The 14,630-nt window shown below is 39.4% G+C and overlaps 1 protein-coding gene across 1 annotated transcript in view; it reads right to left on the reverse strand.

Moving 5' to 3' along the window:
- The window catches only part of ptprq (protein tyrosine phosphatase receptor type Q), a 44,585-nt gene extending 30,775 nt beyond the window's left edge, over positions 1 to 13,810 (reverse strand). Inside the window, exons 1-14 of the mRNA XM_034233527.1 lie at positions 13,447 to 13,810; positions 13,190 to 13,315; positions 12,955 to 13,099; positions 12,545 to 12,823; positions 12,216 to 12,433; positions 11,057 to 11,237; positions 10,438 to 10,785; positions 10,042 to 10,353; positions 7,418 to 7,711; positions 6,557 to 6,856; positions 2,948 to 3,078; positions 2,691 to 2,820; positions 2,460 to 2,601; positions 2,203 to 2,309 (exon numbers count right to left, since the gene is read on the reverse strand). Of these exons, the coding sequence (XP_034089418.1) occupies positions 2,203 to 2,309; positions 2,460 to 2,601; positions 2,691 to 2,820; positions 2,948 to 3,078; positions 6,557 to 6,856; positions 7,418 to 7,711; positions 10,042 to 10,353; positions 10,438 to 10,785; positions 11,057 to 11,237; positions 12,216 to 12,433; positions 12,545 to 12,823; positions 12,955 to 13,099; positions 13,190 to 13,315; positions 13,447 to 13,491 (2,758 nt within the window). The 5' untranslated portion in view covers positions 13,492 to 13,810. The remainder of the gene's footprint in view (positions 1 to 2,202; positions 2,310 to 2,459; positions 2,602 to 2,690; positions 2,821 to 2,947; positions 3,079 to 6,556; positions 6,857 to 7,417; positions 7,712 to 10,041; positions 10,354 to 10,437; positions 10,786 to 11,056; positions 11,238 to 12,215; positions 12,434 to 12,544; positions 12,824 to 12,954; positions 13,100 to 13,189; positions 13,316 to 13,446) is intronic.
- Between the last annotated feature and the right edge of the window lie 820 nt (positions 13,811 to 14,630).

Below are 14,630 nucleotides of genomic sequence, written 5' to 3' on the forward strand. Positions count from 1 at the left end.
TACATATCTCCCGTAGTTCTGTATTTATAGAGCCCTGATGAGAAGACTTCTAGACAAACATGAGGAACTGAAAACGTGACGTGGATCATAAATATATCAGCCATTAAACAACATCTTACATTTCTTTTCACACAATACGTCTCCTTGCAGTATCAACACTAATTCGGCTGACTTTTATATTTGATCCAATTGGTAGATAGGCTGTATTTACACCATAAAGGTGCACAGCTGATATAAAGGGACACCTAGTGGTTAAAGCATGTTATTGAATTTCAATATTTTTATTATTAGATATGAATAGGATCCCTATAAAGTATATTCATTACTCATTATTCTCTACTAATAGTTAATTAAAGACTGTATATAATGACTATTTTGCACATCCCTTTCAAGATTTTCTAAGGTTTATTGACATATCATATAGCCATAGACCTACACAACTATGGTGTAGTTATGCATTGAATGAAAAACTTGGGTCGCAGGTTCCTCAATAGTGCATTACAAGACATTTATCAATATTTGTGCATACCTCCAGCAATGTTAACTATGTTGAAGCACTTATTTTAACTGATATTATACATAATGTATTATACTCTTATAAGATGTATGTAGATATTTCATCTCCGGCCTTGTCAGGTATTGAACAATCAATAAATAAAGAACACAGAATTGTTAAATATAAAACACAGAATTTGTGTGATTATACTAAATGATTTACAAATAAACACCACTGCATATTTACAACTGTTACACATGCTGATGTAACGCAAATGTTCCAACTTGGGATCAATAAAGTATATATTATCTTAAGCTGATCGATGGCTACTGCCATATTTGCAAAATGTGCCTCTGAACCTTGACAAGTGCATGTTTCAGGCTTATCAATTAATGTAATGTAATGTTATCAATTAACAACAGGGGTCACAAACATAAGACCAGCTGTTAAATAAAGCTCTTCTGACCTTAGCTGGCATGTGTGTATATATATTAATGCTGCCCATTATGGGCACAAGCAATTTTCACCCATTTATTAATTATATGTTTTAAATTTGAGTGTTTCCTATCCCCTAAACCTCCAGGGATGTACACGGTTTAATACTGACAACTTCTTATTATGGGAAATACGAAAACGTCTTTTAAAACTACAACTCCCAGTAGAGACGTGCCATAGATAAAGAACATGTTGCGAAACAGAATAGCCAGCATGTGTAGTTCTGGGGACGGGGTGGGGGAGGGGGGGGACGCGGTGGACCCGTTCAAATCCAGTTTTGGACAGTCTGCAGTGGTTCCATCCCATTTCAAGTGCTGTTCGAGGCTCGGCGTAACCCTCAGAGCACACTCTCCAATCACAGAGCTTGAGGACTATCACGGGGTTTGTCAAACAGAGCACATGGTGTAGTCCTAAACGATAGCTGGGGATTCTGGGTAGTGTAGTGTCTTCTGCTATCCTTTACTCCGAAAAAATATTTGTTTCTCCGAATCGAAGGGGAAAAATACAAAAGCATTGCACATAATTTAAACCAATCAATGTTGTGTAATTAACAAGGATAATCTGGTGTTGTTTAGTCGATGAGTAGTGCAGATATCACTGTAAAATCAATCGACAGTAAGGGGAATACTTACAATTCTCCGTTATCCAATGAGAATGGACACTCACATTGCCTTTATGGGCAGCCGACACAAACGAATGCCGTGCTTCCATGAGCGTCATTACCAGTAGAAATACATTGCTTTTAAAATCGTGCTGTGCAACACGAAAACAATGGGGAAAATCGTGTTGGTGAACACGAATCAATAGATTAAAAATCGTGTTGGTGAACACGAAATGCCATGAGACTGGGTTGTATATACACATGTGATAACAAGCATGGGAGTGAACTTTTTACATACTGTATAGGTTCACTTTAAACCGGCATGGGAAAGAAACTGAAAACAGACATTAGACCCATATGCTCAACAGCTTGTGCTATAATTTCTATTCTGACAATGATTTATTTCGAACTACAATCTTACTTGGTTTCTCAAGGTTTATATGGCATTCATTAACTACCTTTACAAACCATTTAAAATCTTACTTTCTTACTCCATTATGCATTTTATGTTGTATTCACATTCTCACTATCATTTCACACACAAATGTGGGCACACACACAACCTATATTTGGTGTCAGTTACTGTATGTTTTGAAACTTTGAAACGTACAAGTATGGAGGATCATAGTGGCAGGTTTACTCCTTCTTCCCCCGCTGGTGCTTGTCACTTCAATTGTATATTGGCTTCCGTAAGCGAGGCCTTCGAAGCTGTATGACCTGAGAACACACAGTCAGTGTTTTAAAGCACAAGCTTTGAGTAAACCATGTTGCACTCAGCAGCAGATCTTATTATAAAATAAAATGTGGACATTCTACTCTCATGAAATTGTAATAATTTGTGCACTGGCTGACAAGATTGAGACTGACCCGGCCTTTTGATGAGGGATGATCAGCTCTTGGCTGGATGTTCTGTTTTTGATTGACAGGATGAGTCCGCTTGCAACTCCCCTGATATTACTCCAACGAATGTATACGGATGATGTTGTTTTATTGACAAGAGACAACTCCACTGGGTAATAAAAAACACCACACAAAGTTAGTGAATTAAACAGAAATATCAGTGTGTGTACGTGTGTGCATCTGTGTGTGTGTGCATACCTGCAATGATTTTGATGGTGACAGGGGAACTATCTGTAAAGGAATCCTTCTCTGTTCGTACTGCAAAGTGGTAGAGCATGCCTGGAGTCAGAGTAGAAAAGGTTGCACTCTGATTGAACACCTTCTGCACCTTTAGCACAAAAATAAAAATACCAAGAAGCCTTGTTATCTTCCTTACAGTAACAGCATACGTTGGCAGGAAGAGGGATGTTTGACGAAATAAAATCATAGAGGACAACATGTTTTTGTTTGTTTACCTTGTGTGAATGGTGACAGTTGAAGCAGGTAATCTCGTAGCTGTGAGCCTGTCCTTCTGCCTGATCCCAGAGCAGCTGAATGGATGAGTCTGTCACCACACCTTCCTTCACTCTGATTGGAGGAGCCAGACCTAAAATCACAAACCACATCCCACCCATGTTGTACTTACTCCTCCAATTATTTTTTCAGCCAATAACACATAGACATAGAATATACAGATGACTAGCCCATGTATGTTCATTGGAATAATTTGACATATTATTTTAATTTTGTATTTGAATGCCTCAGTTATGTAAAACAAGATTTTTGATGTATGCAAAATAAACACAACATATTCATAGATTTGTTTGATTAGAATATCATCTTAAACTATTATACATTAAAAATGTAAATTCAATTTCTTGAACAATAAAGAAAAACTAGAGAATGCAATTCCTGAAGAAATTGCTAGTGGGAATGCTTTATGCTGAAAAGCTGACACTGAATTGCTATGCTGAAATGTAATGTGAAAGTGAAGAATTTAGATTGAAATTATACATGAACACTGGGGGCTTGAATGTGTGATGAGAGAAGAAAAGAAAGTAAAAAGGCTTGGCAAAGCAGCAGAATGTTTGAACTGTAAACTTTTGAACTAATTTGATGGCAAATGATCTGTCGCCATGGCAACGACATTTGATGACACCCCATAATACGCTTAGATGTGTTGATGGCTGCATCGTTACCAAACCTGTGAAGGTTTGGGCCATTTCGAGCATTTTAACTGAAGTTGTGAGAAAACAGTGTTTCATAGTGAGCATTGTGTTGCCAAGGCAACGGCATTTGAAGAAATCTTAAAACTGTCAAATAGATGTCTTCACGGCTGGACTGTTAGCACACATGTGAAGTTTGAGCACTTTTTGACAATTTTCATAGGAGTTATAGCAATATCGTGTTTTACGGCGAGGGATGTGTTGCCATGGCAACAGCTTTTGAGGAAAACTCACTAATAGCACATAGACATGTTGAAGGCCGGACCATTAACCATTATCTGAAGTCTGCTGCTCTGAGCATGTCAGTTGGAGTTATGATATCGTGTTCCATGACACAGGTGTTTATGTTTGAGCTAACGACGTGCCCAGAGATCAAAGGTTTCCATGGTGATGTGCAGTAATCAGTGAGAGGAGAGCATTTGCATTGTTCTGAATGAGAGATAAACCTCTTATATGTGAACGTTTTGTTGAAGAACCGTAACATATATCGGTGAAATTTCAAAGCGTGAGGCATCTCAAGAACTCTGAGCATCTGAAGTGTGCTTTATGTGTACTTTCGGGTTAATAATGTGGCCGTTTTGGCAGATTAACTAAAGGTGTGCTGCTGTGGTGGGGAAAGATGAGGATGAACTTACAATGGGGTTTAATGGAGACATGTTGAAAGATTTTGTCACTTCATGCCCACAAGAGGCATTTTGTTTAATTTTTTTGCTTAATTTTTTTTAATTTTTCAAGCTACGAGATGTTTTCCTACGTTTCTCATGAAAAATTATGTCTCAGGAGTGTAGGGTTTGGGAATTATGGCAGGTTTAAAAAAAGATATGAAGGCGAATTTCAATCTGTCCTCCACTCTAGCTGTGACATCACGCATTCTAGCCTTAACGAGCTGCGCAATACACACTAATGTTAAAATCTGAAGAAGACCTCTTTACCAAGGTCTGAACAATGTTTAATATCTCTAAAAGTATGAATCTGATTTAAAAGTTGTTTAAGATGAATAATGTCAGAAAGATGTGTAACATTTTAAAGTTAGAATGAGGTTTCTGAGTGAAGGTATGAAGGAGCAGTTAACAGTTGAAGTTGCATGAAGAGTGTTCAAGTCTGAAGAGTTTCTCCATTAACTTCCATGTTAAAAATGTGATGAATTATGGGATGTATCTCTGGAATTATGAAAGTTATGAATGAGAAAAGTAATAGCAATCGATTCCCGACTGAGCTGAATGTTTTTATGTTTGAATGGAGTTTCTGCGATGTGGAATGTGGGAGAAGAAGAGGTACAAAATAACCCGGCGGAATAATAAAGAATTTCATGCGTTGAAGAACAGATAGTGGGAATGTTATATCAGCATTCCCACTAAAATATACATTTATGTATATCTATATCATTTAAATGAATTAATCTCAAACATGATTGCCACTGACCCCTGGGGGTCCTGGGTCACTTGTAAAACCTCATTCTAATGTATATGCTATTTAAGGACAGTATTGCAGTTAAAATGAAATGTGTTTGTCTACAGTGCTTTATTATTGGCCAAAACCAAGTCGTATTTATCTTTTAAAGATCTAGAAAGGGTTATTAATGCCTTTGTAACCTCAAGACTGGACTATTGCAACGCTCTGTATGTGGGTATGGACCAGGCCTCAATTAAACGCCTGCAGCTCGTCCAAAACGCAGCTGCACGTCTTCTGACTCGCCACAAAAAGTGTGACCACATCACCCCAATTCTGGCCTCATTGCACTGGCTTCCAATTCGGTTCCGAATTGATTTTAAAATCTTTTGATTTGTTTTCAAAGCCCTAAATGGGCTGGCTCCTGCCTATATAGCCAAACTCCTCCATCGCTACACCCCAGCCAGAGCTTTAAGGTCTGCTGACCAGCTGTTGCTGATAGTGCCCAAGACCAGGCTCAAAACCCGAGGTCACCGAGCCTTCGCAGCAGCTGGCCCCAGGCTCTGGAACAGTCTGCCCCTCCATGTGAGGTCGGCCGAGACACTAGGGGTTTTTAAATCCTCGCTAAAAACACACTTCTTCTCCTTGGCCTTCTAGTCAGAGCGGAGCATGACACCTGACTATTCCCTTTTGTTTTTTATATTTCTGTTGTAAATGATTGTCTTTTATTGTGATTGTAGTAATGTGTTTTTATTACATGTACAGCACTTTGGCTTTTAAATGTGCTATATAAATAAAACTTGATTTGATTTGAAACCTGATTTATAAAAAATGCAAATGTATTTATTAAAAGTTCTAGTTATATAATTATATCAAAACAACATGGTTTGAATAACAAAAAACACCACATACACTTGTTTGAAAAATTAATTCTTCTCCCCAGGCCACCCATTTGAATTTTATTTAGTTGCAAAAAGAAAAAAAGCTCAGCCACATCAATGACACGGCTTGATTTAGGGGATCTTTCTGCCTTAAGAAGCACACTGGCTCATAACAAGATTAATATCAAACATACATTCTTACATTGTTTCCCTAGCTTGAGGCCTGACCTAAATGGTGTTTCGCTAAAAAAATGAATACCAAAAAGGTCAACTGTAAAGTGGTACAATATGAAGGTGAATTAATTTGATCTATTTTCTGCAATCTGCAATACATTTAAAAATATATATTTGTTTTTTAAATTACGGCAGTACAATTGTAGCAGTGATGAGAGAAAAGGTGATGAGAGGACTTCTCCAGGTTACAATACAATAACAACGAAGGACCCACTATGTTTTGAGATCATTAAAGTAGATATCAGTCCAAATGATTTTTCTGACACCTTCAAGATAGAAGCATTTTAAATGTCTCTGCTGTCATGAACCATGTGCATAAGTATGTGCTACAGTTGTATTAAAAGTGGTTCCTCACTTGTTTTAAAGGGGCGGGAGTAGTAAGGTGGTCCCATCTGTGCCCGGCTTGTGCTGAACACCCTGAGCTGCAGCTCGGAGCCTGGACTGAGGTTGCTCAGGGTTATGATGTGAACTCCAGCAGGGAGGGAGTACCAGTTGCATGCTGTCAGACACAATCCCTCACACATACTGTCACACAATCCTGGACACACACACACTTTGACCCCATCGATCACACCCAGCTGTGGCCGCTGGATGTACAGTTGTGTGGAGTATGTGCCCACAGAAAGAGGGACTGCTACCTGTACTTGCAATGGGTCTACACATAAAGAGAGAGAAACAGATGGAAATATTGTTTACAAAATTACCAGTTTGGTTAAAAGGCTCTTTGTTTACACTGTTAAGCACTGGGATAACCATTTTTCAAGTCAGTCAGGAGCCCATTTGTAAATTGCTACGTGTTTTACTTGCTGAAATCATTCCTCATAATCATTTAGGTCATGGTGAAAAATACCAAAGTCCACCATGTGTCAATATATTAAAATATGTTAAAATGAGCTTAAACTTTGGAAATTGATCAATTCAAGCTTCATCATGTTTAGTATAATTCCCTCTGTTTGTTACTATGTTTCCACTGCACCTCAACAGGGAAACACTGTCTGGGAAAACACAAAGCTTTCACTTTGGAAAACACCCCACTAGCTACCTCAGACTACGGAAGCCTCATTTAGGCTTCAGATAAAGTTTTAAACAAAGTTTTAAATACATTGAAACTGCACAAAGTGACAACTGTGGATTTTAAAGAAATCATTGAATCAACAAAACATGTTTCAATGTACATATGACTATTGAACTATTTATGTATTTCTGTTTCTCTTACCTGTGGTATGTATGGTTTTGGTCATCTCACTCCTGTCTTCACCCCTCAAAGAGACCACTCCCACTTCATAAGTCTGACCTGGAGTAAATGTGCCCAGATTTACACACACAGTGTCATTCACCCAGTGTGCACCAGGACTGGTCTGGTTCATCCACAGTGAGGTTGGTGGGGAGTCAATCAGCGGTTGCGATGTGATATAATAACGATCTGGTGGGTCATCAGGTGAGCTGGTCCAGCAGACAGTCAAATGTACTGTTCCGCTCAACACAAACAGACCACTAAGGGGCCTCACCGCTAGGAAATGCAAAAGGAAAAAAGCGATATTGTTTTCAAGTAACTTTGGTCAAAGCAATACAGTTTGTAAAACATCTTCAAATAGGATGTTAATATTTTACAAGTTGCAATAACAGTTAATCAGCAGTTTTTTATCTTGAGAGGATGCCACCTCATTGTGGGCACCTTATTTTGAGGTAGGGTTGCCTTCAAGAACTGAAGACCCCAGTCGGGAAAAAAGTAAATTCACTTCACAACAAACAATGTTAGTTGGTATTGTGTTGGGCTGAACCTCTTGAGAATTTCAAATGCGATGATTTTTGATTGATATAGCAATCACAATAACAATATTGGAGGGAATTGTAATATTGTCATTATTATTTATCGAAAAACACCATTAAATGATAATGGCATGATTTTTCGAGAACAATTACTTCAAGATGTCGGTAGAAAACAATTTGTAGTTTGGGACATCTCTGCAACACCATAATACCTATTGAAGACTGACATACTATATTCAGGGTTCTTACACCTTTTCTAAAGTAAAATTCAAGCACTTATCAAGCATTTTCAAGGTGCATTTTCAAGCTTTTCAAGCATCTTACAGCTGTTGTAAATTACATATTTATATACACATACTCAAATGATTATTTCCCTACCTCACATTAAATCCGATGTTCTTTATGCTATAAACAACCAAATGTGTGTTTCGTGATAGCCTTCTACAAGAGGATGAACAATTAAAGAAAAGAAAACTAAGTTTAATATTTCAAAATGAGTTACCCATCTGTAAGTAGACTGGGCATCCCATATAACCTGGCTGAGCCAAATAACTTTTCAATACATTATTGATTACTATTTTTGAGGTACTTTTAGGTTGGCAGTAAACAAAAGTCAGAGGTAAAAGGTGTACTTCTACTCCACTACATGTATTTAATACCGTTAGTTACTTTACAGATGTGGATAATTGATGTGAAATATAACCAAGTGTTAAATCAGACTTTAGTTCCACCTGAAGTAAATTCACAAGCTACCCTGCAGTATACAAAGTCATTCAAACTAGCTGCACCTTTACCAGCTTTGAGAACACTTTCATGATCAATCATTATAAAACATATCATATATTATTCTGAAATGGACCAATCTGCACAATGACTACTTTTACTGCTACTTTCACTATATTTTGATGAGAATACTTTTCTACTTTCACTTGAGGAACATTTTGAACGCAGGACTTTTACTGTAACAGAGTATTCCTACACTCTGGTACTTCTACTTTTACTCAAGTTTTTACTCAAGTACAATATCTGAGTACTTATTCCACCTCTGGTAGCGTATTAGCCTGAATTGTAGCCACAAAATCACGCAGAGCTGCATAAAAATAGACTCACAAAGGTAACTAATATTTACAAATGTGTACAATGATTTGTAGGTAATGTTGACTACTCAAGATACCTGACTTATATATCTTCAAAGGAAGACTGTGTTCATTCTACAATTACATGATGGGATTAAAGCAAAATGTAGTTTTACTTGTATAATACTTCAAGATTTTATATAAAAGCCTGTCTCGAAAAGTATCAACCATAGCAACGCGGTCAAATCCTCAGTTTATAATTTATAACAACATACTAACATACTACATACCATGCTGTCATGAACGCGCGGTGCTGTTACGTGTACGCAAATTCACGTGCTTAATGTGAACGAGCCTTTTGGGCGGCGTGGTTAAAGTTGCGCATGCTCTATGAGTGCACATACGGGTACTTCTCAGGCATGCCGGGTAATCTGTGACGTTTCGCTCTCTCAAAAGTTGGGCCATTTTGTCATCATGCGCCATTGAGCAACTCTCATAGGAATGAATGAGGCCCCGCCTCCCACGCTGTATCCAGTTCTTATTATACATCCATGGTGGTCACACGCAACAAAAACACTTGTGGTCATAGCATAGCGCGGGAAGGCCGGAGCTGAGCTGTTTTATGTAAAAGCGAAGCAATTTGGCGCGCTCCGACTTCTTTATTTTCTTTTAATCTAAAAAGCGAAGTAAAGCATGTACAATTTCAAGCACTTTATCCCAAATTCAAGCACTTTTCAAACCTTGAAAACACCTCGTACAATTTCAAGCATTTTCAAGGATTTCCAGCACCCGTAGCCATAGGCCTACGTAATATTACGGAAAAAAAAATATTTCCAATATTTGTTAATACTAATCCATATTGCGATTTTGATCAAAGCAGTCCGATAAAGTGTCACTAAAGACAAACAATAATGATAACTTGATTCAATTAAATAGCTAGTTTTAGAGTCCTTATAGGCTGCATCACTGTCACGGTTTACTGTTACATGCTTACCAGTCTGCACAGTCACAGGCGCTTGTCCACAGCTCTTTATCCCATACTGGGTGACGGTGTAAACTTCAACTGTGTATTTCCTGTAAGACTCCAGCCCTCCAATCACAGCAGAGTATGACTGTAACCCACCAGTCTCTGATAACTTGGAGATGTTGGTCATTCCAACTATCCTCTTTTGTCCTGAAGACATGTCCACATAGCGCACCAGAAATATCCATCCATCCTTTAATTGTGTATCTGTCAGCATCCAGTGGACACTAATCTGACTGACGGTAACGAGGCCAAAACTGATATTGTGAGGAGGAAGAGGTCCTGTAAGAAAGAGAAAACATAAAGCTTTAAAGTACCGTTAGCACAAGATGTGTAACTAATGTGTTATTACGTCAGCAAACTCACTCGTGTGTGCAGTCCGTGTTTGACCCAAGCTCCAGGTTGAGCCGCCAGGATAAGAGGCTCGAAGAGTGAAGGAGTAGACGCTCCCCGGAGACAAACCTGCCACAGTTACCCCTCTGGAGGAAAGGGAGATGGGGACCCTGACAATCTTTTCAACAATCCTCAGGCTCTGTGTCCTCTTTCTGTCCTCTGAATTCCTTATATCATCTTCGTTTTCTTGGTACTGGAGGAATGTCTCGAGAGAGGATATATTTAGAGAGTTTAAGGGTGAGAGGTCACTCCAACGCAGCTCTACCTGTTGCTCTGTCACCTGAAGCAGGTCAAAGGAGAAAGAGGCAGGGACTGGAGGGACTGTGAAAGAGAGAGAAGCAGAGTAACATCATAGCAACTTGGGAAGGACATGATTAATGCTCAATAATTAAATGGTTTGGGTAACTACTAAGTGTTTCGCATTACTTATTTAGCCTGAGATTAAGAAATATCAAGGGTTCAGGGCTGTGACATTGCAAAAGATGCTAAAAAATGTTTGATCATTTTAAAAGACTACATTTCTTAAAATGTTTAAATAATGCATGGGCAGTACATTCTGTGGTTAATACAAGTATATACATCATGTATTTACTCTGGTAATGGCAGATGAAGGGTAAGGGGATGTTACAGAAGAAAGGAGTGAGAAAGTATCCCGGCCCTGTGGCATTCCTCTGAAGGGCAAAACAGTCCGTCCGATTGGCCGGCAGTAATGACATCATAGTGTTCGTTAAGTTAAAGGCTGAACCATCAGACCAGCGAGGACGGCCCTCCTCCTGTGGGGGGACAGCAGAAAAACATTAAACGGTATACATGGGACCAGCATTCCCAGCTCACTGTCATTAAAGTGAAAGTATCAAAAACAAAACTCCTCTTTAAGGAGCAACCCCTGCTGTGGTGCTTTTTCTGTTTAGAAAGTAAACTTCTTTGCCAGGAAATCCCCCTGTGGTCTTACTTAGACTTGTATCATTCTGTAACAGAAGGATATAACGAAATGTGTGAAGACACCGAATTGCAGTCAGCCCGAGAGAAAACTGCTATTTAGTTTAGATAAGCTGGTTTTGAAATGTATTTGTATTGATAAGAACTTCATTTATATCTTTAGTATTCTATTCAATCGGTAAATCCTCCTAAGAGTAATATCATATGTAATACTTTTTACTATAAATATAAAACTCTCCTGACCATTTTCCTAAATATCATAATTTTGCACAATATATCATTTTATATTTCCTTTTTATAAATACACAAATATGTAAAATAAGTGATTTTTAGCTTCTTAAAAAAAACAAAAACTTAAATACATATATCACTCTTTTCTCACTAATATCAGGAGTTTTATTTAGTGTTGACAAATTATTTTGTCAAAAAGTTATATTATGGGGCATGGTCATCTCTTTAATCTATTGGTCCTGCAGTCCTCTTTCAATATATCCCTTAATTCCTCAAAGACTATTTTGCTTGAGTGTGACTGTCTTGCAGGACAGAATAACTGCTGAATTCCTGCAGCCTATAAAAAGGGTGCACTGTTTTATAAGTATTTAATCAAACGGTTTTTTCTGACGAATACCTTTCTAAATAACTAATTATAAAGTTTTTCATAAATATTCATGAAAATCCTCAAGCGTGACCAGTTGTTGGACAAGCTTGGTTCTCATTAGCTACTGCAAATGGGAGTGGAAAGTCACAACAAAAAGTAATTATGCATTATAGCTCACTAACGATCAATGTGGATATGTCTGTATTAAGGCTACCTGCTGGTCATTCAGTCCGGTCCATAGCAGCAGCAGGTTGTTGTCGCTCAGCAGATGGGATGATATAAAAAGCAGATCTTCATCTGTATTTATGTCAGCCAGGTGACTTCCAGCTGCCAGGTTTCTGCAGCTGAGCTGTGCATTTCTCCAGGCCAAACCGGTCCTTCTCACAGCGTAGCAACTTCTCCCATTGGCCAACCAACCAGAGGGGCACTGAGCTGGAGACATTATCATCAAGTAAATCTGTCACACAACACTTTGCATTCAATTTATAGGTTGATATGCAAGTTGTGGTGACATGATCATGGTAAATCAAATGTGTACAATACCTGTTTCCATGCCAATGCTGAGTATCTGGTTGATGGTCATATTAAGGTGTTTGAGGAACGTGGTCACCACAACTTTGGCCTTGAAGCGGGTGCCGGGCTGGAGACCTTTTACCATGTAACCAGAGTCTGATGAGTTTATGTTGAGGAAGTGTGTGACAGGTTGTGTGTGGCTGTTGAACAGACTCAAGGTGGATAAGCTTTGGTGCCTGTGAAGTTTCCACGTCAGGAGAGAAGTGGTAGCCATGGTGTATACATGAAGGGCAGACTGGGGGACTGGAACTGGACACAAATACAGAAAGAAGAGGAGACACGATGGAGGAGGTTAACATCAAGCAGCATACACCAAACACTAATCGAGTGTGTCATCTTTTCCATATGGACTGTGGTTTTTAGAGTTCAGAAGCACTCACTGAAGTGAAAAGTCTTTGCCTGAAGAGTACTAAGATTTCTGCTGGCACTAAGTTTGATGTTATATCCTCTCGGGTCCTCAACTAATTGCAGGGACATTTTGCAGTTAGGGGAGCATGCTGAATGATGAATGGGCTCCACATACACCTGCAGAAATGTGACAAATAATTTAGTTCACAAATAAGTTATAAACTTATAAAATGAAAACGGATAATAAACCTACTATTGTGTACTTACCAGCTGGTTCCTTGCAGTCATGCAGGTGACTGTGTAAGTGTCTGGATCTTCAGTGAAAGGGAAGGACTGAAACACAACTTCAACCTCAACAGGGTTTAAATGCTGTTCACAGGTCAGCAAGACCACCTGAAGAGGAGTAACATTTGTTTCAGAAGCCAAATATCCTGTAACTAAATAAACTGCACTCCTAAGAAGAAAATTAGGAATTGTGGATATTGAATACTCCACAGAACTGGACGTTTAGGCCTTTCTCTTACCTGGCATAAACTAGCAAGTAACCACAGACGCTCTGTTCCCCCCATTGGAAATGTCACTCCTCATTTCAACCAGCACTCACATCCACCTGGATACAAACGGTCAATATTAGGGAGAGGGACAGTGGGTCCTGGTCGTCCTCTCTGTTTTTGGTAAGTTCATAAAACACTCGCCCTGTGCGGAGACATCGGTTGTGGAAAGTCCCAAAATGTTTGGCTCGCTGACGTACCCCTGGGCGTCAAAAAGTGAACGGTTTGTAACTATTTAAGGCTTAACAAATATGTCTAGTAGTTATTCTTAAACTTTCGGAGAACTCCGATTGTTTTCTAGTTTCGCTTTACGCACAGCGTGGTCTTTGAATTTAGCGCGCACTCAGAGTTCAACGGCTGCTTCCCCCGAGAAGTAAAGCCTTAAGAGAGAGAGAGAGAGAGAGAGAGAGAGAGAGAGAGAGCGAGATGGAGAGACGGAGAGTGAGATGAAGAGAGAGAGGAGAGATGAGAGAGAGAGAAGATGAGGAGAGAGAGAGAGAGAGAGAGAGAGAGAGAGAGAGAGAGAGAGAGAGAGAGAGAGAGGAGAGAGAGAGAGAGAGAGAGGAGAGAGATGAGATGAGAGAGAGAGAGAGAGAGAGAGAGAGAGAGAGAGAGAGAGAGAGTGGGGGTCCGGGTGATTTGCTCTGGCTCTTTGTTGGGATAAGAGCAATTCACCATGACAACCTCAGGCACATGGCCACTCCAGAGCTGGGCTCCTGAGGAGAGGAGAGGAATGAGGGATTTGGGGCATACTGAGAGGAAGCGAGAGGAATCAGAGATGTGGTGGGGCTTTGTGGTAAACTGAGCTGTGCTCAGAGGGCACCAGCTCAATGCCTCTGGGTGACCCACAACCAGTCACAGCAGACAGGTCTGACATTTTGTTTTCATAACCTCTAAAATAAGCATGGGCTCAAAATTGCTCATGGTTTGGCTCAGGCCTTGGGTGTGGTGGAAGTGCTAGCCCAAGTGGAATGACAGGAATGTGAAAGGGAGAAATGATTGACAGGCAAAGAGCTGAGTCCACTAAGGGGTTCTGTTATGCAGAGGGGACTCCCACACAGCAATAACCTTAGAGGGAAAACACAAACACATGTCAGCACCACAGATGCTGAATCAGGATGAGTATGAGCTTTTAAGAAGGTTTTGAGAATGAGAAA

The sequence above is a fragment of the Gymnodraco acuticeps genome, unplaced genomic scaffold (assembly GCF_902827175.1).
Source record: "Gymnodraco acuticeps unplaced genomic scaffold, fGymAcu1.1, whole genome shotgun sequence".
Taxonomy (NCBI): Eukaryota; Metazoa; Chordata; class Actinopteri; order Perciformes; family Bathydraconidae; genus Gymnodraco; species Gymnodraco acuticeps.